This window comes from Penaeus japonicus, unplaced genomic scaffold, assembly GCF_977035675.1.
Source record: "Penaeus japonicus unplaced genomic scaffold, GWHDUDI00000001_assembly GWHDUDI00000027, whole genome shotgun sequence".
NCBI lineage: Eukaryota > Metazoa > Arthropoda > Malacostraca > Decapoda > Penaeidae > Penaeus > Penaeus japonicus.
The window spans coordinates 435,677-460,676 of NW_028234429.1; the positions used below are offsets into that span (position 1 = coordinate 435,677).

Sequence of the window (25,000 nt, forward strand, 5' to 3'; positions counted from 1 at the left end):
GAGCTTACCTCAGCAAAAGTACGTAACGCGATTAACGCCTTTAAAACATTGCCATCCGAATTGCGCAGTTGGAGTTATTTCAAGGATATATTTAGATCTTCGTTCAAATCCTTGGATGTAAGTCATCATATTCAGTTCGCGAGACTTATTCCATTAAAGCCTGCTTCCTTGTCCGAAGAAGACATTCGATTCTTTATCAATCAGCTTCGGGTTCAAGTTTCAAAATGGGTTAAGAGTATTCCCCACAACCATGACTCCCACATCAAATCCTTGTTTAACGACCATCACGTCTCCTCTATGACGTATATGGTCAAATCTATCCTAGTTGCTTCTTTACCTACTTCTGTACAAGAGCAAGTTTGGGAACCCTGTGAAGATACTGATTTACTTAAGTTACCCGGCGAATTTGCCAAGTCTATCAGAGAGAAGGCTCCCGCAGTATCAGTCAACGCAGGCATTCCCACGACTAAGGCAAACACGACCACACAAGACAACACACCCTTGCGTAACACGAACAAGCACAAACAACCAAACGACAAACCACAACGCAACCCTAACCCGCGGTTCCACAACCAAGACACGAAAACACAACACTCGAGACAAACCTCCCCTCACAGATATAATGCGGGACATAAAACTCGCTTTCCCCCATCATCTAACTCACCTCATGTACCCAGACGTAAACAACCTTGCGTCACGAATTGGGCACCAGACAGAGATCAGTGTTTTAATTGTTGTGCAAAAGGTCACGGTGCCGACTCATGTTATTCGACACCGTACTGTCCTTATCATGGCACGCGCTCACACCCTTGGGCTCACTGCTCGGCGTTCCCTGACCAGGTGGATCAAACTTACAGATTGCTCCAGCAACGCCAAGCAAACCGCCATTTTTTAGGGAAAAGCCAAAAACACCCAGACACGGCAACACTACAAGCACAATACCGGTAACACACCACATTGTCTCGACTAGTTGCATCCCTAATGATATCACTCAACCGCCTTTGCTTCCATCTATATTGAATGACAAGCCTGCGTATTTCTTCTTAGACACCGGATCTTCTTGTTCTGTGGTCTCGTTGAATACCTTGCGGAATTTTGAATTATCATTAGATTTGCAACCGAGTCAAACCACCATTTGCGGGATAACAGGAGATAAGGTATCAGCTTTAGGCAGCAAAGTCCTTAACATTTCTCTTGGTAGTGAAATTTTTGCTCACAAGTTTGTCGTTGTAGAATCTAATTTTACTCCGGGACACCTTTTGTTGGGTCATGATTTCTTATACCGTACAGGGATTTCCCTCCATCCTCAGAGTAATAGCATTACTTTTAATGGTCAGAATTACCTGTTAAGGACTCCCTCTTGCCTATGGACGCATGCCGACCCTTTCACACCCGCAATGGCAATCTATGAAGTCACACATGACCATAGTCACACCATGACTACACCTCACTTCCCATCCTCTCCTCCCCACCACCCCCCTACCCCTCCCACCCGCCCTCGCTTCACCCCTCCTCTCGCTGCGCGCGCACCCGCATCACGCAAACCTTAGCGCGCAAAACACGTTGACGACTGTGCGAAATCTTGGACCGCTAATGATAATGCTCCTAAGTTTATAGCTAGTGCTACCACTACTATCCCGGCATTTCATGATCTACTGATAGACGTTTCTTGTCCTTCGGCAAATGGTACTGCTTTGATATTACCTGATAATATACGAGTAAAAGGTTGTGCAACATTACCTTCCTTGTATAATATCACTGATAATAGATGTCAGGTGCATGTATTTAATCTTACCCCGGCCCCATTGACTATTAACGCTGGTGTACCTGTAATATCTTATGAATTCACAGAATTGCCTATTTGCGAATTTGATTTACCTGTTCCCTCCCCTGTTTTTTCTGCAACATCATCTTCCCCTGATGAGCAGAGCTCTGATCATGTTCTGAAGCAAAATTTAGATTTTCATGAAGGATATGATATTTTGAATAACTTATTTAAAGAATTCCCAAGCGTACTGCCAACCAAGGACCGTCCTATCGGAAAAACAACATTGCTTCAACACTCCATTACCCTCGAGCCTGATGCTATGCCTTCGTACATACCGAGTTATAAGATCCCTCATTCGAAGCGACAGGCCTTGGAAAAGGAAGTTAAAACAATGTTAGACATGAATCTTATTCAACCAAGCAATTCACCCTGGGCCTCTCCCCTCCTCCTTGTTCCAAAGAAGGATAATACTTTCCGCCCAGTGGTCGACTATCACAAGTTGAATAAAGTAACAGTGCCAGAACCATTCCCAATTCCTAATCTTAGATTGTTGTTGCAAGACATTGGCTCTAATAATAAGATTTTTTCAACTGTTGACCTTGCTAAAGGCTTCCTGCAAGTTCCTATGGCTCCTGAAAGCGTGCCATATACGGCTTTCTCGACTCATATGGGACACTTTGAATTTTTAGTATGTCCTTTTGGCCTTCGCAATTCCCCTCTCACATTTAGCAGATTAATGTCACTTGTACTATCAGGATTAATTAATGATGAGGTCCTCGTGTATTTAGATGATATTTTAATTTGTTCACCCTCCCTCTCTGAACACGAGAAGAAATTGCGCCAGGTTTTCAATAGGCTATCAACTGCAGGATTATGTATTCAACCTAGCAAGTGTCAGTTCTTCAAGTCTAAGTTAGAATTCTTAGGCCATACCTTGTCATCTAAAGGTATTGCACCTAATGATTCAAAAGTTAAAGCCATTGCCGACTTTCCAACACCTAAGAACCAGAAGGAATTGAAGTCATTTTTAGGCCTTTCAGGTTTTTACAGGCCGTTCATTCAAGGTTACGGGTCCATCGCGACACCGCTTAACCATCTCCTTAAAAAGGATACAACTTGGCAGTGGACAGACGAGGAAAAAGCCGCATTTTCAACTCTTAAATCGCGACTAATTAAGGCTCCACTCTTAGCCTTCCCCGATTTCAGTTTGCCTTTTGTCCTCACCACTGATGCCTCAAACCTCGGGCTCGGAGCAGTACTCCACCAGAAACATGGCCATTCTGGAAAAACGCAGCCCATTGCTTTTGCAAGTCGCGCCCTCAATTCAGCGGAAAAACGCTATCACACGACGGACCGTGAATTACTCAGTATCACATGGGCCCTCCGTCATTTTCGAGAGCTAATCTTGGGATATCAGATAGAAGTGCACACTGATCATTCCTCCCTCACGTCCATATTTAAGGGTAGGGACCCTCATGGACGACGCGCCCGCGCAATTGAAATTCTTGCAGAGTTTGACGTCACCATTGTTTATTTACCCGGGAAACAAAATGTTGTTGCCGACGCGCTATCACGCGCTCCTCTCTCTGACGCTCACAACCTGCCTGAAATTAGCTCCTCGCCCACCTTTGCCTCCCGCAAGGTGAAATTCTCTGACATTGCACCGATCTTGGTAAATACTGCCGCGCCTACCGTTGAGGATTCTTCGAAGGACGAGATCCGGTCTGCACATGTTAATGATCACCGTTCCGACTCCATTCATTCTGTTACCGCCCCGGTCTTGGCTGCCCCAGCCGTACCTCCCATGGACCCACCCACGGAGGACGAGATCCGGATAGCGCAACGTAATGATAATCTGTACGGCCCCTTAATTCAAGCTTTAGAAAGGAATGAAAGACCTCCCCCTAGCAGACATGTTCGAGTAAGTCAACTTTACCTCGATGCTAACGGTCTACTTTGCTACAAGTCTCAATATAGGACAAGAAAGCTTAACCCTTTACTTCCCAATTTTTTTTCTTTCTTGGAAAAAAATAATTTTGCTGTTCTTTCCACTTCTTTTCATCATTTATGTCTAGTTATTTTGTGTTTTTCATCATAACATAAATAACAAATAACTTAGAATTAGAGGACTAATTCGTCCATATGGGCACAGTGAATAATGGGGAATTTCTGATAAAAAGAAAATATGTATTTCTATGATCAAGCTAAAGTCTTTTTTGCCTTCCTTATGTTTTATTTTTGTTTGACAATGGTTACACTATACATATTAAGCAGTTTTATTTCCTTTTTGCATCAATTACTGATATAGTAACAAAAATGTTATTGTCACTTCATTGAATTGTACTGAACTAAAAAATTCTTGACCAAAATAAATGAATAATCACTTTATGGAAAAAGAAACAAATTCCGTTTTCTTTACTGCCTGCAGGACATTGTCTACCGAGTATGAAATTCTACATAGCAGTTTTGCTTCCCATTTAGGCAAAGGTTTACCTTGCATTTGGAACATACAATATTGGTTTTTCCCTTGCATCCTTTTTTCTTACACATCCTTCTCTGGTCTTCTACAGCAGGCCAATGGCCAACACTGTCATATCTGATAGGATGATCAGGCAAGGTTTGAGGTCTTCCAACTTTAGTCACTTTGTGTCTTGCATCAGTAGCATCTGAAAGAGATGGTCTTCCTCTTTTACGATTGCATTCTTTACCTGCCATTATCAAAGAAAATGCTACTTTTATTTTGAAAAATGCCAAAGGAATTACCTCTGACTTTGGTAGCTGGAGGTTGAGTGCATCCCTTCTGTACAGTAGCCAACTGTTGACAATCACCATGTCTTACATACAATGTAATTGCCTTACATACTCAATGGGTTGACGTAAATCATCATCAAATACATGATTTTGGCCAAGAAAGGTGTAATTCTGTGTAACATCATTGCAATCCGGAGGCACCCATGATGTTGTAGAGGCCCTGGCATTAGCTCGAGCTCTTCTGGCTGTAACTTGTGGAGCCTCTTCATTTTCCACTGTAGTGTCTGCAACCTCCAAAACTACAGTGTCACTGTCTTCAGAGAGTGGCAGTGATGCATCAAAAGTTGCCCTTTCAGCATAACTCTCTTCAACTTGTTCTGTATCTAAAAAAAAAGAAAGAAAGAAAAGTCATAATGACTAAAATTTATATGTTTCAAAAATATAAAAATTGTAGGTCATGATTCAATTAAAAAAGAAATTCAATTTACCAGTAAGTAGATTTGTGGGCATAACAGGGTCATCTGCTTCCTCTTCCTCAGTTTCAACATCACTGTCTATGTTTTCTAGATTAACTTCTTGTACAAATTCATGATCTCTTGCTCGTACCCTGTCAAGCTGTCTGCCATAAAAGGTTGACGATGGGATACCTGTAAAAAAGTAATAATAATAATAATAATAACAATAATAATAATAATAATAAATAATAATGATGATAACAATAGGCTATATATATCACAATGGTATAACACATGACAGCAGCCTAAATTGGAATATCTTCAATATATTCGAAGTAAATGTACATTTTCTCAATCGACTAGGAATGTAAAAAAATGAGGTGGTGTTCCCAACTGGACGAATTAGTCTGCTAAAATAATCCTATTATATAATCTACAAAATTTATCACACTGTGTTTTTATACATACTACACTAACTAATAACTATTCAGAAACTTCTTTGTATTTTTTCTATATGCAAAACTTACTTGATAATTCATCCATCTGGGCATAATATGAGGGAGGGGGCAGCAAAATCAGGAACACCAGATCCCCTCAATTATCGGTCGCTTACTGAGCTATAAATAATAGCGAGTGGGCGGAGTCACGTGGAGCGGGAAGCACACATAACAGACGAATTCGTCGGCTCGGGAAACAGGATCGTGTAAGCAGTATTCTTCCCGTAGCACCCTGTTATAAATTAACGGACGAATTCGTCCGCGTGGGAAGTATAGGGTTAAGGCATCTCGTAAGCTTGTAGTTATTCCTGAATCCCTTGAAGGTCGAATCCTTCCTCTTTTCCATGAGTCGAAAGAAGCTGCACACTGCGGTAAGTATAAGGCAATTCACTTAGCTCAGCAACGCTTCTTCTTCCCACACCTCATTAGCAAAGTTGCTAAGCATGTTCAGTCTTGTAAGCAATGCCCATATCACAAGGACCCAGCCCCTGCATTGAAATATGACATTCCAGACTTTCCCTTCCAGAAGGTCTCTTGCGACACATTGTCAGGTTTTCTACCTTCTCGCAATGGAAATCGTTATATTTTAGTCTTCATTGACAACTTCACTCGTTTTTGTGAACTCGTCCCCGTGCCCAACAAAACAGCAAATGTTGTTGCACATGCTTTTCACGACTTCTGTCATAGACATTCAGCCCCCATGTATTTTTCAACTGATAACGGGACTGAATTTCATAACAAAGTCATGGATAAGTTATGTGATATCATGAATGTAACTCGTGTTAACATTCTCCCTTACCGCCCACAAAGTAATGGTATTACAGAAAGGCTCAACTCCTCCATCCTCTCATTAATGAGATCGCTTGTTGATGCGACATCGGACACATGGGATGAATCGCTATTGACAATCCAGTCTTGTATTAATAGTACATTCCATTCTTCCTTAGGTGATACCCCACATTTTCTTTTATATGGAATGGATAAAAGGCTACCCTATGACCTCTTTGATGAAGGTCAAGTTCCTTCATATAATGATAATTATGCTGAGTATCTTCTAAATAGAAACAAGTCCATCTTTCAGATCACAAAGAAGCATTTGACTAATTCCAGAGATAGAATACTGTCATTTCAACACAAAGTGGCCCGCCACAAGGACATTGAAGTTGGAGCATTAGTATTTAGAAAAGTCAACCAACCACTCAATATTAAGTCAAAGCTTGCTCCTAGATTTGAAGGTCCATTTAGAGTAATTAGTGTAAAGAACAACAAGGCCTACATTAAATGCATACAGTCAGGTGAACAATCTTGGTCTCATTTCGACGTCCTAAAGCTTGCTCACAAGTACTATTCTCCCCCGGCCGACGAACACTAATTGATTTTTATCTTCCAGATCTTACTACTCTTGGGCTTATCATTCTTCACTTTGGCGTCTGCCGACCGCCATGCCCTACCCCCTAGGCTTCGCGCAGTACCAGGAGCCTTCGTTGAGGACCATGGGCTAGTCTTACCAGTAACAAACAATGTGGAAATCAAAATTTCGCTTCAGCCGATTGCTGATTTCTCCGGTCTGGCTACCTTCCACCTACGTAAGATAGCATCACTTCAAGCGCAGGTAACTCGTGAACAGTTAACGCAGCAGCAATTCTCTCTTCTTGACAGTGCACTTAATTCTATCCATAATCAACTTTCTTCTTTTGTAGAACATAAACATCGTTCACGACGAGGATTAATTAATGCTGTCGGAAAGATTGCCCATGCGTTATTTGGCGTTGTAGATGATGATACTTTCACTTCTAAGTTCTCAGAGTATCAGGATAATCTCAGAACAATTACTCACAGATTTGACGCATCGATTCATGCCGTCAACACTATTGCCACTAATGTTTACGAGTTACAGAGAGCATTTCACAGCGTTAACTCAACCTTTGAAAACCTCTCCACAAAGCTCAATAACTCTAACCATTTCACAGAGCTTGCGTTTAACGTGCTATCTTACCAAGTGACAATTAATAAGATTATAAATAATATTAACTCAATAACCAACTCGTTGATTTCAGCAACAGCAGGCGAAGTGCTTCCCAGTCTCATTACTCCACATGACTTACGCCCTATTCTCCACAATATCTCCTCTGCTAATGTTAAGCCTCTTTTTCCTCTAAGGCAACGAATTCAGTTCTACTCTACTCTAAAATCTTACCTCACAATTTCAGGTCTCTCTGTACTTATTCCACTCTCCCCTGAAACTACCTTCAAGGCTTATTTCATTCACCCATTCCCATACAAAACAAATAACACTTTCTTCACTTTAAACACACAACATTCACTCATCCTAAAATCCCTTCACGGCCAGTCTATTTCCTTCCCACCAGCAGATTTCTTAGATAACTGTGCAAAGACCACTCCTCGCACATTTGTTTGCACTTCATCGCCTCTGGCACTTGACACAAACATGCCATCTTGTTCCAGGGCACTCATTACAAACCATAACATTATAGGTCAGTGCACATTCTCTGAAATCCGTGGTTCGGTTAGGCCGTTTCTTCTCCCATTTCACGACATTACCCTATTATTTTACTTCAAGGCTACTACAACTACAGTTATGTGTAACGAGCATAACCCTGATGTTGTTCTACAAGGTACTTTTGTTCTTCCAGCCTCATGTGAACTAACTTCCTTATCCTTATTTATTCCAGCCACCCATACCTATACAAGGAAGATTGCAATGAATACCTCCTACCTGCAGCCCATGTCGGTATCATTGCCATCCTATAACATTTCTCTTCCTAGTATAACCTTTCAACAGATGCCTACTTTGCAACAGCTTGATGCATTTACCCCGCTCAGCCCGTTCCACGCAACCTACGTTTATCCCGTATACGTTACCGTCGCCGGAATGTGTATGTTGCTAGTAACCCTGGGAGCGTGCTATTGCATCACCTACTGGCGAGTTGCATTGAAAAAACGAGCAAGTAAATCATACCCATGATTCTGTTGCATATACCAGTTACCCTCATGCCATATAATATTATAAGAAAAAAAATCAAATCCAAAAAAAAATATATATATATAAATAATAAGAATAATAATACAAAAAAACAACAACAACATACAAACCATTTTGATACAATATTCGATATATTACTAACTCACGTTTTTTTTCTTGTTGCAATAATCATTTTCCTTTTCATATATCGAACTATGTCTTCTACCCTACGTCCCCGCTTACTTCTCTAAAGCCATGTAAGGCGCCAGGTACTTGTACTTTTTTTTCAAGTTATGATATTGACGGATGCAGAAGAGCACACCTCCCAGGTGTGTTAAACCTGTAATTCCGGAGCTGATCTCGATGCCTGCCATGCTGCAAATCCGTGTAGTATTGTGCATTAATCAAGAATCTGCCGGATGTTGCTGTCTCTTCGTATACCACTCTTATAGAGTTCCCCTGATCAAGGAATTCTTATCCTCAGTTAAGTATAAAGCTTCCTACTTTATTTCTTACCAAATCGGGACGATTTGGGGTAGCATGGTAGAGCGATATGAAAGTATTTATGTTTAACGGTTAACAGAGCATATGTCTGACCTGAGATACATGATCAAATTACAATACACAGATGTGACCTTCACAATTATCGGATTTCGTATATCCCCCAGGATCGGGCAAAGATTCGTTAAAGGCAGCACCTGCAACTTTAGCCCTTCTGGATATTCTGGTCATCTCCCCATCATAGGAATATCACCCTCAAAGGCTGACCCGAGGGCGGACCTATGAATTATGATGAACCGAAGTTAGCCAATCAGGAAATCGCGACCCAAGCTGACACTTGGAATAGCTACGCCTACTTTCCTGTAGACGGCTCATCGCCCCGCCTAGCGAGCCGTCCTGAGATATACTGACGATAGCGAAGTCTCTCGAGGTCCTTGACCTTAATCACCAACATCTACCACTCGCACTCCTACATCTACTATTGTGAACTAGTGCTAATCCCGATCTTTATTTCCAGAGTCATTCCTTGTTATATTTATATATATATATATATATATATATATTATATCGTGTCATATTATTGAAGTTATAATATATTGTTATTGTATCAGCTGCTGTGTTTGACACCAACCTTATATTTCTCTATGTGTGGATATTAGAGTCATCTATACCCATCACAATATATACATATATATATATACATATATATATATATATATACATATATATATATATATATATATATATGTAAATAGTATATATATATATAAATATATATATATATATATATATATATATAGTATATATATATAAATAGTGTATATATATATATAAATAGTATAGATATATACTGGATATATGGTCGTCTAAATGGCTAAATTGGCCCCTTTCCAGGGAGGAAGTAGTAGGGCCTACTACTTCCTCCCTGGAAAGGGGCCAATATAACCCCCTGCGAGGCCTCGGATCGGCTACAAGAAAGCCATTTAGACGACCAAGTCTCTGACGAGGTCGTATCGCTAAGAAACTACCATTTTTGTAGAAAAGAGTGGAAGGAGTGGAGGCGGAGCCGCCATGTACATCCACCAGAATCTCCCTTTCGCTGAAGTGACGATTAATTCTATTTTGGAACACGTCGCATGCAAAGTAAAATTCAATAACACGTATCTGACTATATGCTCAGCTTATTGTCCACCTGATAAAATGATAATCTATGATGAGCTTTTTGCTATTCAGGACAGTCTGCCAAACAATAAATTAATTTTAATGCTCGTCATACATCATGGGGTTCCCTGCGGGTGAATGGTAGAGGTGAGCAAGTAGTTAAGTTGATCAACGACTCTGATCTGGTTCTTCTAAATGATGGTAGTCCAACGCGAGTAGACGATAATACCGGTAATTTGAGCTTTATTGACCTATCACTGGTCTCTTAAACACTAACAGCCAAGTGCCTGTGGCACACCATTGACGACTCGTTGGGAAGCGATCACCTTCCCATTTGTATTAAATATTCATGCGACACCACGAGGACGCCTTCAGCACCCAAATTTAACGTAAAAAGAGCAGATTGGGTCGCCTTCACAAGGAGCGTCAAGCTCGAAATGGTTGGAGAAACCATTGATGATAAAGTAAACAATGTTCAAAATTGTATTATAAATGCAGCAATGGCAACCATCCCTAAGACTTCGACAGATAGCGTTAAGCATAGAGTTCCATGGTGGACACCAGATTGCCGCAGAGCGCTATGTGAACGAAATAGGGCCTACAGGCTTTTCCATAATAATATCACAAACGAGAACTTTTGCAATTACAAACAAGCGAGAGCTAGGGCTCGAAGAACAATCAGACAAGCCAAAAGAGACTCCTGGCGAAGCTTTGTCTCTACAATCAATAGCAACACCAAGATTTCAGAGGTTTGGTCCACAGTTAATAGAATAAATAGAAAAAAGTATCAATAAAAATCAAAAACATCACTCATGAGGGAAGAAATTATGATTCACCTAGAGACATTGCTAACACAATCGCCAGGCAATTCTCTTATACAAGCAGCTCGGAAAACTACAATGCTGCATTCCTGACCACCAAGAAAGCATCCGAGCTGCAACCAATTCACTTTGCCACAGGAGATAATTTTGATTACAATAAAGATCTTACAATGAATGAGCTTGTCCGAGCCCTAGAAGCCTGTAGAGGAACATCCCCAGGCCCCGATGAGATTCGATATGAGATGATAAAGCATCTTAATCATGATGACATGATTAAGTTGCTAGAAGTGTACAATGATATTTGGAAAAGCCAGACTTTTCCAAATTCATGGCACTTCGCCCACATCATTCCCATATTGAAAGGAGGGGGAAATCCCAGATCCGCCATCTCTTACCGCCCAATTGCGTTGACAAGCTGGTTATGCAAGGTCATGGAAAGAATTGTTAATAGTAGGCTATTGCATTTTTTAAATACCAGGAATTTACTAGCTGACGAGCAGTGCGGCTTCCGAAAGGGACGTCAAACTCTCGATCAGCTAGTAAAACTGGAAAGTCATATTCATGAGGCATTTGCCAAAAAGCATTTTTTGATTTCAGTATTTTTAGATATAGAAAAAGTCTACGACATGACATGGCGACATGGCCTACTCAGAAAACTTTATGCTTTCGGATTACGTGGAAACTTGCTTTGTTTTATCCAAAATTTCATTTCTGACAGAACGTTTTCTGTTAAATTATTTTCTGACAATGTCACTTTCTCGGACATTTTGTCCAGGCAAAAGGGGTCCCACAAAGAAGTGTCTTGTCTCCAACATTATTTTTATGTATGATAAATGACATTTTACCATCTCGGAATCTTAAATACTCACTGTACGCCGATGATTGTGCATTATGGCACTCTAGCAATAATGCAGAGTTCTCGGCAAATCAGATCCAATTGGCACTGGATATGATTCATAACTGGGGCCTCCAGTGGGGTTTTAAGTTTTCCATTAGAAAGAGTATTGGCGTGGTCTTTACCCATAGGAGAAAGCCCAACATCAGGCTAACACTAGACAACCACCCAATACCTATTCAAAATTCAGCTAGATTTCTTGGTCTACTTTTTGATAGTAGATTAAATTGGAAAGACCACATTGGTCAGTTAAAGAATAAATGTCAAAAAGCACTCAATTTATTAAAGTGCATTTCTGAACACAAATGGGGAGCTGATAGAAAGTCTTTACTGATCTTATATAAATCCCTGATTAGATCTAAAGTAGATTATGGGTCAATCGTGTATGGCTCGGCAACGAGCTCAACTCTGAAAGGTTTGAATGTTGTACAGAATGCGTGTTTACGCGTCTGTCTTGGAGCCCTTAAGTGCACTCGCACCGAGCGCCTAGAGGTAGAGTCGGGAGTACCTCCCCTCCGTCTTAGACGCGGCCAGCTTGCGCTGACTTATGCCGCCAAAATAGCCAGGCAGCCCCAGCATCCCAACAGGGATGTTTTGCGCCGGCAGGTAGGGCCACAGCACCGCGGCGGGAAGCCGCTGTGCAATAGACTCCATGACCTCACAGATAAAGTCGGTATAGATCTCTCTACCATCGATACCCTGGTTCAGTCAAACATAGCACCGTGGGAGACACCCAATTTTACCACCGTTTTAGACTGGCTACCATCAGCCAAAGCCACGGTGCCGGAGGTGGAGGTACGCCAGAGGTTCAGAGAAATCATTATTAAACATCTTTCCTTTCTTCATTTATATACCGACGGGTCCAAGACAGACGAGTGTGTGGGAGCGGGTGTATGGTCGACTGAATGCCAGTTGAGATTCAGATTGCCAAATCATACATCGATCTTTCTTGCCGAACTCTTTGCAATTAATAAAGCTTTAGATTTTGCCTTATCGACGACCCACGATAGAATAGTCATATTTTCAGACTCGTCAAGTTCACTTAAAGCCATTAAATCCCTAGAAACCACCAATAATGAAATACAGGGTAATATCATTCGTAAATTGCATAGTGCCAAAAAATCAATCAAACTGATATGGGTACCTGGACACTCGGGTATCCATGGCAACGAACAGGCTGACAAACTAGCCTGGTGATCTGGAGCCTGGTATTGTCCGCACAGATCTCAGGTGTTTTGTCTCTTTTATAAAAGCAAAAATCCATCTCCTGTGGACCGACCTCACATTAAACAACAAAATCAAAGACGAAATTGAAATGTGGGACACAGCCCACAGAAAAATTAGAAGGGAGGAGGTGGTGTTGGCCCGAATAAGGGTCAATGCTACAAGAATGACACACCTCACTCCCTATATAGAGAAAAACTTCCCTCCACAATGTGACCATTGCAACAACCATCTAACAACGGCACACATTTTAATATACTGCAATAAACACAATCAACATAGACAAACCATAAAAAATTATTTTCAAATAAAAAATATAGAATACAACATAAAAAAAATTATGGTCAAACAATGAAACAATAATAAGTAAAGTAATCACTTTTCTAAAGGAGACAAAACTTTATGACCTTATATAGATTGATAAAATAAAATGGAATCATTGGCTTAATGACCTTGGCATGTGCCGCTGGTTGATAGCCAATAAATCCAACAAGCAAGCAACAAGCAAGCAAGCGGATCGGTAGCACTAGAGGTATAGACGGGAGTACCTCCCCTCCGTCTCAGACGCGGCCAGCTTGCGCTGACTTACGCCGCCAAAATAGCCAGGCAGCCCCGTCACCACAACGGGAATATTTTGCGCCGGCTGATAGGCCCACAGCACCGCGGCGGAAAGCCGCTGTGCAATAGACTCGATGACCTCGCAGAAAAAGTCGGTATAGATCTCTCTACTATAGATACCCTGGTTCAGTCAAATATTGCACCGTGGGAGACACCCAATTTCACCACCGTATTAGACTGGCTACCATCAGCCAAAGCCACGGTGCCGGAGGTGGAGGTACGCCAGCGGTTCAGAGAGATCCTAATTAAACATCTTTCCTTTATTTATTTGTATACCGACGGCTCTAAGACAGACGAGTGTGTGGGAGCAGGTGTATGGTTGACTGAATGCCAGTTGAGATTCAGATTGCCGAATCATACATCGATCTTTCTTGCTGAACTTTTTGCAATAAACAAACCCTTATATTTTGCCCTATCGACGACCCACGATAGAATAGTCATATTTTCAGACTCGTTAAGTTCACTTAAAGCTATTAAATCCTTAGAAACCACTAAAAATTAAATACAGGGTAATATCATTCGTAAATTACATAGTGCCAATAAATCAATCGAGCTGATATGGGTACCTGGACACTCGGGTATCCATGGCAACGAACAGGCTGACAAACTAGCCGGGTCGACTGGTGATCTGGAGCCTGGCATTGTCCGCACAGATCTCAGGTGTTTTGTCTCTTTTATAAAAGCAAAAATCCGTCTCCTGTGGCAGAGTGAGTGGACTAGCTTGCCAATCATTAAACACAAAATGGAAATAAAACAGTGGGACACAGCCCACAGAAAAAAACAGAAGGGATGAGGTGGTGTTGGCGAGACTTAGGGTCAATGCCACAAGATTAACACACCTTACTCCCTATATCGAAAAGAATTTCCCTTTACAGTGTGGCTACTGCAATAGAACCATGACCATACCACACATCCTGACATCATGCCATAAATATCACAACCAAAGACAAAAAATCAAAAACTATTTACAAATTAAAAATATAGAATGTAATATAGAAAATATACTATCTGACAATGAAAAAATAATCAGTAAAGTAATCACTTTTCTAAAGGAGACAAAACTTTATGAGCTATAGATTGATAAGATAAAATGGAATCATTGGCTTAATGACCTTGGCATGTGCCGCTGGTTGATAGCCAATAAATCCAACAAAGAAAGAAAAGAAAGGATCGGTAGCAGATGGCCTCTTGCACATGAGCCCCTAGCTCGGCAACGCACTGCTCACAACCAGTGCCCTTTTGGCACTTGTCTCATTATTGGAATTTTATCATTGTATAAAAGGGTTGCGGCCATAGGTAAATTCATGGCCAGGCCAAAGACAATATTTTTGGATATGGAAGGAGGAGAGACCTTTCTTTGTTTGAATAATAAATAATAAACTATGATCGGAACTATTTCTGTTATATCTTTCATGACACCCTGTAATGTTTGCCTGAGTCTAACCACGCCTGCTCGGCAATGTCCTGTGTAGGAACTCTTTTCTTCCACATACAGACTGACATACACTCATACACATAAATAACATACACTTTACACGTCTTCGACTGTCTTGCACATACACGGGTGCTGATCCCTTATCAGCTGGTGGCATCCTACCCCTACACAGGATAGGATTCACGTTACCATAGATTCAATCGGGAATTTACTTTGGGGCAAGGGAATCATCTATCTCAATGAATCACTACACCATGACTTTGGAAGGGAACTTGACTGCAGTCTTCTAACAGTCAGGGTGGTCCTTCTCTTTTGACGTCCTCCTCACAAATTTTCGCCTATCACTCAGTATTTCCATCATTGATTCATCAGAGAAATATACCTGGATGCAAACAAAACAAATTAATTGATTTTTTTTTCACTCAAACTTAAATTACAGCTTAGTAAACCCCAGTCTTCAAGTGGGTTTCATCAAACATGAATTGGAACAAAGACATTTTTTACAATTTAGATGCAGCATCTTGAATCAAGCATGAAACATTCGCTATTTTATTTAGTGAAATAGTTATTTTAATTAATTTGTGTCGAAAAACAACGAATTCAGCAAAATTTAATGCATATTTACCTTTTCCCAGTCATCAGATGTCCAGTGGCTGTGTGCCTTGGCCCAAGCCAACCTTTTCTTCCTCATGGCCTCGGTTAGTCTTGGCACTCTAGTTGGCCTACAGGCACGGTAACCCAGCTTATTAAGCTGGTTATACATCATAGCCCACTAATTCAGCTGCTAGTTGTCTTGACGACTTTGAACAGTCTTTTCTTACCATATCAATGAGAATTCTCTCCTGTCTTGGGGTGGTACAGGATTTCCTTCCACACTTTCCAACATGTTTTGGCTCGTAATTTTCGATATTTTCAATCTTCCTTTTCACTCTGTACACACTAAATAATGATACACCAACTTTATGAGCGATTTCTTTACAGTCGAGGGATGTTTCTTGTAGATAAATTTTGATTGCTGAAAAATCAGCCTGACTCAAGTCTTTTCCTCTGCCAATGATGCTTCAACAGGTTATCCTTAACATTGTAGAGTTGTCAAACAAAGTCAGTGCAGAAGAACACAGGGTAATATCAAGGTTACCGATCTTGACTTTGTTGATGACGTTACCATTCTTTCTGAAAGGGGGCTCTCTATTTATTCACTAATGAGGCAAAGCCCTTGGGTCTGGAGGTCTGTCGGACTAAGACTAAGTACCAGTATTTTGGGGTCTAGAATTCATCCAGTTGAGACCTTCTTATAGTGAAGACAATGAAGTCACACAGATCTTTACATACCTTGATAGTGTGGTCCGGTGATGCAGAATAACCAAGCTACATGTCCTCAAGGCCCTGATATTGCCAGTCTTGTTTGGAATCACATCTTCATGTCTTTATGCCAAATAAGAGGGTATATTTGGCAGGGTCATGTGCCCTACCAACTACTGCACCATGAGATTGCATAGGACCTCTTACTTGCACAATCTGAGGCCTGCCACCTCAGGGTTTGCAGACAACCTAAGGAAGATCCTGAATTTGATGAATCCTACCAGCAGGTCAGGGCTCTTAACCCTTGAAAAGGGCCTGTTTTCAATCAGGCATGGTTATTATCCCTAGAGATTAGCTGATCCTTACCTTCCTTAGAGACTCAAAAGAACTCACCAAAGGCAGAAAATGAGCATCAGTCCATTAACAATAAAGGAATGAATAGTAAATATGGTACTACTTGGCTTCCTTGTCTCATATAATATTGATGTAATAACATTTCACCTGTCTGCAGAAAGAGAAGGCCCTAACACATCAATAGTTGTAGAAGTAGTAATAGTAGTAGTTGTGTGCTCATAATTGTTCTATCATTATCATTATCATTATTGTCTTTAGTACTCTTATCCTTATTGTTGTTATTACCATTATCTTTATCAATACTATTATCATTATTCTTGTCACAATCATTACATTCAAAATAATAGAATTCTCATTGTCATTCCCAATTATCATTATTATCATCATTGTTATTATTAATCCATTTATTATTATTACTACTACTATTATCATATGATCTTATTATCATTACTAATATGTTATCATCACCATCATCATCCTCATCGTCATTATGATTGCTATCACTATTATTCTACTACTACTACATCTAGCTGTAATACAGAGTATATGCACTCAGTGATATTTAAAATCAATTTTAGAATGAATAATCCTGATAATAATACCCAATATTTTCAGATCAGATAATTGCTTCTTTATTTGATTCTATTATTTTTGTGCTACCAATATAGAGCTCTATTTCATATTTCTATTTCTAATCATATTAGTTACAATCATTTTTACTATTATAATAATCATCACAATTACATTTCTCGTAAGATTCAATAAATCATCTTGCCTTGGTTAATGATCTTTGTTTTATTAATTCATATGTAATACATTGGTATATATAGGATATGTATACAATATCAAATAAATATTTCAGGTACATATCTGTTACAATAAAAGTCCTATAAAACAATTTTATTGATTATCATTTATAAAGCAACATCTTGATTTCATCAGGAACATTCCAAGAAATATCTCCACTTGTATCTTCTCCAGTGGGTGACTGCTCTAAATTCCTTAAAGAATAATTCTGTGAAGGCGACGTGTCTACCTCTGATATACGATCCAAGGGAAGTGAAAAGCTTCCATTTCTCCTCAAATTGTTCTCAGAGCTCACATCATTATTTTTCATTGACAAGTCATTGCTGGTATTGTCTAATCTATGACTACTTTTTGCCCTTTTATTTTCACTTTTAGTCTGATCTTCATCCAATTGGTCATAATGAAAACCCTCTTTTATAGACAGCATTTTACCTCTGTTGGTGCTCTTACCTGAGCATCTTGGAGCCAATCTAGACTTCCTGGATGATCTCACACATTCTTGAAGACGGCTGACCTCTTCTTGTATCTTTTTGTCATTTTCTAAACCAGTGCTCAATTTGAAACTCTTGTAGTGAACAGATGATATTCTCCTTCGATGTTTGGAGATGTCAGCAGTGTTCAGTTTCCCTCTGTTTAAAGGTAAATTGTCTCTGAAAGCCAACTCTGCATTCCTTTTTGGAAGTAGACAGGCATTCAAGGGTGAGCTGTTACCTTGCAAAAGTTTGGAAACCTTCATTTTATTTTTATTTTTACTTTCAACATATCGAGCAGACTTAGAAACAATCATGCTCTCTAAGTTACATTTCTTATCTTTAATTAGCGCTCTGTGTGTGGACAGTTCTTCCTCATGATCTCTGAGAAGTTTCTCTACTTCTTCCTCTCGTTTCCTCTGAAATTCTTCTCTTAACTGTGCTTTCCTTTTCTCTCTTTCTCTGCTACATTCATGAAGCTGCCTGCTAGTCAGTGTATCACTGTGGAAGCTTGTGGATATTTCTGATGGGTTCTGGTAAGGATTATTGTAATGCAATTTAGAAGAAAAGGTGGATATTAACATAAAACAAGTAATATATACCATATTTCATGTTGCTGGGAGAAAGCACCAAGTTTTGAAACATGATGAGCAAGCATTAAGCAATTATGTGATACAATTAATGTCAGTTATTTCTGTATTTATACTTGAACATGAAAATCTAATGCAGACATAGCATCAATGTGAGGAAATCACTATTATGAGTACTATTTTTGCAAACTTAAATTTTTACCTTGGATGGTATGTTGGTGGTATGGGCATTCTGGACCTGTGAGAGCTTCTTCTTCCGCTGTTCCCTCATCCATCGCCTGACATTTTCACTTCTCTTGAGTACTCCTGCTTCAGTGGTTAATGCTGGCAAATTTTGTTTCTTATCACTATACTGTGGTGAGTTATAGTCAATGCTGGATTCAGATCTGAAAAGATGAGAAATGTAATAAGCAGAACTATGTGTAGAAATTTGCTGTCATACAATTTTTTTTACCTATTCTTCCAAATGCTATCTAATACATTCCATGTTAATCATACATTATCTACATTATCTCAAGCAGCAAATAGCCCTCACCTGAGACTAGTGAGATCAAGATGTAGCACTGGTGAGCTCTTCAGTGATTGTTGATTGGCAAACTTGCCGCCATCTTCTTTAGAACACCTGCTATTGATACTTCTTCTGTCAAATGACTTATCACAATTGGACTGTGAAAGGTTCAATTGTGTATCATTTTGAGTGTAGGATTCACACAGGGGCTGGGAAGTGTTGGAAGGAGATGCTTTATGAAGTCCTTCCTCAAACCCTGTGTACTTCATAATATCATCTATAACATCAAACCTTAAATCCTTTGGTTGGATACCTTCAATATACTTAACTAATATGTCACTGTTGCCAGTCTTATGGAACAATGACTTCATACTTTGCCATTCATGACTTTCACTTCTAATGGATTCTCCAGATGTACTGTTTACACTGATCTTGTTAGGCCTTGATGCATTTTTATCACCACCACGAGTAGATGCCTGCTGTTTCTGACTCTCCAACTCCCCTGCCACTTGCACTAATGCATTTATCTTGGACATGAATTGCCTAGATTCCTGAAGTCCTTTCACTGTTTCTTCTGCTTCTCTTTCTAAGGCTTGGATGGCCTTCATGTGATCTTCCTTTTCTGACAAAATCCCTTCTGGAATATTGTCCTCCTTGACCACTTGTGTGCTGCATCTACACAAATCCCCAAAGGTTATCTTTCCTTCAGAAAAAGCCTTTACAAGATTGTTCATTGTCATATCTTCCTCGCCCGAATTAAATACAACCTGTACCTTATCTTCATATGGTATATGAACTTCTTGTTCTTTATCTTCAGATTTATGACTAGTTTTGTTTTCCTGTAATGGAAACACTGTTTCTTTTTTTTTTATAAAATCACTTTGGTTATTTATAAGGTCTGGTCTAACCCTAGACTGTGAAATTTCTCTTCCTCCACATACATCTGCAGAAGTCACTTCATAATGTGATTTGGGATTTTCAACATTTACATCATTAATTATGTCTTCAAATAATCTTTGGCAGTTGTTCTCAAGACTCTTGGAATCTGATTTTTTTGTTTCATCTAAGTGCTTGCTATCACTTATTCTACTTTTTATCTCTGAATCCTTTTCATTTACTGGCTTGTCCATTTTGTTCAATTCTTCACCATAGATAGTTTCATTTAGTTTATCACCCATTGCATCCAAACGTACTTGTACAATTTTGCATGGAATATCAACCTGTGTTAATACATTGGTTAACTCTGTTCTGCTGGGCTGATGGCAAAACCTATCTGCATCCACAATAGAATGATTGAGTGAGAAGGCCATCTGACTAGGCTTTCCTGGAGGTGCTGCATGGAGGGATACTGTAGAGTTTGCAGGAGGAGATGCTGGGGGGCCCATGCAGGAATCATCTGTCTGTTGAAGTGATACTGCTGCAATATGGTCTGTCTGAGTCTGAAAAGGAGAAGTTTACATCAGATCTTTTAAAGACCTAAAAGCAAAATAAGGGACTGGCATTTCTGATTCTGACAGTATTTACATTTTAATAAATTATTTACTCTGTTGCCTTATATTCTAAAACAATATTATTGGGTGCAAACAGTTATCAACAGATGGCAATAGAATGTCCATATTATAGATTGGGAACCGACAAATTTGAAAGGTACATTTTGTTCATGAAAGTCACATTCTATGCTACTATTTATATCAATAATATCATAAATGCTTCTATAATATTCATGGTATTCTGTACTTACTTTGCACAGTTTACAGCTAAAATACAACCATTAAATATAACAGGAGACAGAAAACAGCAGAATGGCCTAGTCAACTATCCATCTGTAGTTGCTATTTTACACTAAAAAACAAGGTCACAAGGCTATCATGTGCCATATTGACTACAAAATATAATGATGGCCAGTAAAAGCTGGAGATGTTATTGGATGGAACTGGAGGTTGATGAAGAAAAAAGTGACTACCACAGTTAGACAAGCTAATGTGCCATTCATGCAAAATCATCTCACTGAATATATAGAGATTTTGTTGTCTATTGAATCCTAAGCACAAATACTATTTTCTAAATGCTATTCATGAAATATGGTACTATACTAACTTGCACATTCTTTCCTTCATTTGCAACAGAGCAGGGGATTCTAATTGTTTTTTCTGCCATGTCAGAATCCTTCACTCTAACTGCTACATCCTTCTGTGCCCTTGTTTCTATAAGGGCTGACTTTTTCTGATTCTGGCCTGCAGGCATAAGGTCATTATTTGAACTAACTTTGTCTTGATCATATTCTGGCAATCTGGCAACTTCATCTGACCTTTTCTGACTAGGAATAGTTTCCAAGGTTTGATCACTTTCTTTTGGTAGCATGATAACTTCAACCTCTTTTCCCTGATTTTCAACTGTTACAGAAGTTCCAATCTTTTCATCAATCTCTGAGTGATGGGAAATTTCTCCTGAAGTCTGCTCAGCATCACTAGGTAATACCAGGGCCATCTCTCTTGTGATATCACCTTTAACCTTTTGTAAATCTACAGTTTGAGTTTCTGTACTGTTTACACATGACTGAGTGGTAATGTGCTGGCATGCTTTGTCTACTCTCTGTATCGTGGGAAAATGGAGTATGGCTTTCTGCTCCATCTCATGCTCTTGATCAGCTGTCAAAATTCTAGGCTTCTCTGGTTCAAAGCTGGCAGGAGACTCTGAGACTTTCCAATTCAAAGATTTATTGTCACTGAATAAATTGGCCTCTTCTTTGTTCATTTTATCAAGTGCATCATTAGTCTTTCTTATGTTCTTTACAGCATGTATATCTAGTAAACCAAGGTTTTTTACTTTGGTTCCTCTGCTTAACATTGGCTTCTCTATAGACTTTTTATTATGAAGTATCTTGAACTTTGTAAGCTTATCATCTTCCATATTTCTGTCTGCAAAAGTAAAAACTTGTTGAGGATCTAAAAGCTTCAGGGACTTCTCCTGAGCTGACCTAAGACATGAGGTATAAGTGGGAATTGCTAATAAAGTCATTCTATCCTTAAAAACACTGCTTGGGGTCTCAGTGTCAAATTTCAATATTTTTGTTCTTTTCATATGACCACCAGAATTTTCTGACTTATGCTCACTGGCTTTTGTTATCAGTTTCTTGTTTTCTGGCAAATATTTCTTCTGAATAAACTGATAAGGTATTTCCTTTAACTTGAATGGTTTGTATCTTTCTGTGGCTGCCTCACTGTGTTCACTGGCAATTGACACTGGTAGTGTCAATAGTTTAAAGGCCTGGCCACTATTACCTTTTTGCTTAGGAATAAAATCCACTTCTCTCCTACTCACTTTCTGCCTGTTGCTTGCAATATCTGTATACATGGGTTTGACCTGAATTGGGACTGTTCTATTATCTGGCTGCTTGGATTGATCTAAATTAAGTTTAGCTGGACCATTAAGTGTTACAGTTGTATTCATTCTCCTGTTTTCATATGAGGTCATATGGCTTTTAAACTTTCCCACTTCATTTTTCTTCTCAAACCTGGAAGCACACTGAATATCTTCCTCCAAGTCTGAAGCATGGAGTGATTCTGGTAGAGTGACATCATCCAGAGTATTGTCATTTTGATAGACCAGGGAATTTGAGAGACATGTGTTACCTTCCTCATCATCATTATTAAGATCAGATAAGCTTAGCACTTTGCTGTCTTGAAGAGTGCTAAATTGCATGATCTTTGGTAGGCCATGAAAATGGGGATCCAAGACCTCAGAAGGAGTCTCTACTGGTGTGAGGCTCTTCTTCTTGCAGACAGCTACAGTGGAGATTTCCTGTTGCTTCATCACAGTCTCCTGTCCTTTAGCCTCAATGACTAGTCTAGGGGCTGATGTTTTTGTGGACATTCTAGATTTTGGCCTGAAAGGTTTCCATGAATTATCAGATAGAGGGACTGAATACTGTGTAGAAACATCTATTAATTCATGGTCTGCTAAATGATCAGAAAGTAATGGTTTTGCTTTTGTTAAATCATATTCTTTGAGGTCTGCTCCTTTTTTATCAACTAAATCTGATTCATCCTTGTGTGCTTCACTGCTCACACGTATTACCTCCATTATTTCATAATTCTCAAGTATTTTCAGTTTATTCTTTATTGGTCCAGCAACAGCACCAAGAGGTGGACTAACTACAGGCTGTAATGCACAATTATCATCCTGGAAACTGACTACTTCCTGGCATTGCTTGTCATCTAGTATGTCTTCCTCCTCTTGCTCCATTTTTGCACCATCTGCCTCATTCACTTTGAGTTCAGTCTTGTTATTTTCATTAAGAATCCCTCCATCCAGCATTTTGTTGACTACATTGCCTTGCATTTCAACCTCTTTCTCTTCAGAACAGTCTCTACTCAAACCTGTATCAAGCACATCTCTTATCTCTTTGCTCATATCACTTTCATTTGTGACTGTCACTGGTATTAGTGAAGAACATTTCCTCTCCTTTTTCATATTCTTCTCTGAATTCACTGCATGATCTTCATACAGATTTTCAACTACAGTCTGCCCTGGCATTATATTTGATTTAATAGTAGACAGTGCTCCATCTACTGTAGACTTTTTCTCTTTTGTTTTCAGAGGTTTCTTTGCCATGGATTTAGGGTTTGTAACTGGAAATGATTGGGTTTCTGTGATGAAATCCCAGACAAATGCTAATATGATATCTTGTAAACTAAGATCAACTTTTTTAAAAACTGAGTGCTCTCCATCCTTGAGAACTGCACCTGAAAGGCAGAACTTCCTTTCTCTGCTCAGTATCCATTGCAGTAAACAAATTGTATTAAGAAATTCTTTATCCTTAATGTTGAGTACCAAGTGTTCATATAGCATCAAAAATTGTTTTAGAGGAATTTCTTTTGCTAAAAATTCTTGGGGGAATCCAGAACTGTTGGTATTTCTATCCTTTCTTTCAAGAGAATTTACAGAATGACTTCTCTTGATTAAAGAAACATTTTGTCCTTTCTTATGCAAAGATAATGAATGGTGTCTTCTTCTCTGTGATCTGCTCTGTCTTGAATGAGAGGATTTCTTGTGTGCTTTCTGGGGGGATGTACTTCCCACTGAATTCCTTGAGAAGGAATCATAGCGGATCCTCGCTGCTTTGCTCGGGTCTAGTGAAAGACTGCGAGTTCTAAACAAGTCTTGTGCTTCGTCCTTTGCTTTTGTCATTAGGGTTGTTCCTGTATCTTTTTGCCACATACCTAAATTTCTAAAGAATCCCTTCTTCTCACTGAAATCCTTTGTCATTGTTTCATCCAGAACCTCAAACTCTATACAGTTCTGATTCACTTCTGTATATTCTCTCCCAGCTGAAAATTTTCTCAGATTCTCAGCCTGGAGTTCTCTTTTTTTTATAAGTTCTCCAAATTCTGGAAGTTTTGGGATCTGGGTGACATGTTGCGGAAAATTTTCAGTATCTTTTCTGAAGGTCATGTTGGCATAGAGGGACAATAGTTTTCTGAATTCATCACTTGGGGACTCAAGGAGGATTGCCAAGGTATTCTGTGGACTGGCTGAACCTTGCATTTCATTATCAACTGCAAAGTCCCTGGTTTTAGCCAATGCTTCTGAACATGCATTTTCAAACAAGGTATAGAGAGTGGAGGTCCTCCCATCTATAACTAACTTGTCTGTTTTCCTTTCCTTTTTATCTAAGTCATCCACACTGATTTCCATCTTCCTCCAGAGGTCAAAGAGTCTGCTTGCTCTGTCCTTTAACAAAGAAGGTAATTTTGAGGGATGCAGAATGAGCTTGGCCAAGGCCTGTGCTACTGAAGGGGAGGGTGGCATGCTGCCTGCTGTAGTCAGAGCCGTGGCAACAATGTCTTCCTTCCAAGAG

At 39.5% G+C, this 25,000-nt stretch overlaps 2 protein-coding genes across 4 annotated transcripts in view; both read right to left on the reverse strand.

Annotated features, from left to right (window-relative positions):
- Positions 1–3,762: 3,762 nt before the first annotated feature.
- Positions 3,763–5,649, reverse strand: LOC147468581 (uncharacterized). Its single transcript, XM_086553105.1, has 3 exons — positions 5,502–5,649; positions 5,008–5,166; positions 3,763–4,902 (listed from the first exon to the last, which is right to left on the reverse strand). The coding sequence occupies exons 1-3, from the start codon at positions 5,515–5,517 to the stop codon at positions 4,604–4,606; spliced, it is 474 nt and encodes a 157-aa protein (XP_086409231.1). The 5' UTR covers positions 5,518–5,649; the 3' UTR covers positions 3,763–4,603.
- An 11,892-nt stretch (positions 5,650–17,541) lies between these two features.
- Positions 17,542–25,000, reverse strand: part of LOC122255967 (uncharacterized) — a 66,817-nt gene continuing 59,358 nt past the window's right edge. For all 3 annotated transcript variants that reach the window (XM_086552471.1, XM_086552469.1, XM_086552472.1), the window contains 4 exons: positions 21,238–25,000; positions 19,168–20,579; positions 18,835–19,018; positions 17,542–18,575 (listed from right to left, as the gene is read on the reverse strand). The exon at positions 21,238–25,000 is cut by the window's right edge and continues 77 nt beyond it. In XM_086552471.1, the coding sequence (XP_086408597.1) occupies positions 17,676–18,575; positions 18,835–19,018; positions 19,168–20,579; positions 21,238–25,000 (6,259 nt within the window). In that variant the 3' untranslated portion in view covers positions 17,542–17,675. The remainder of the gene's footprint in view (positions 18,576–18,834; positions 19,019–19,167; positions 20,580–21,237) is intronic.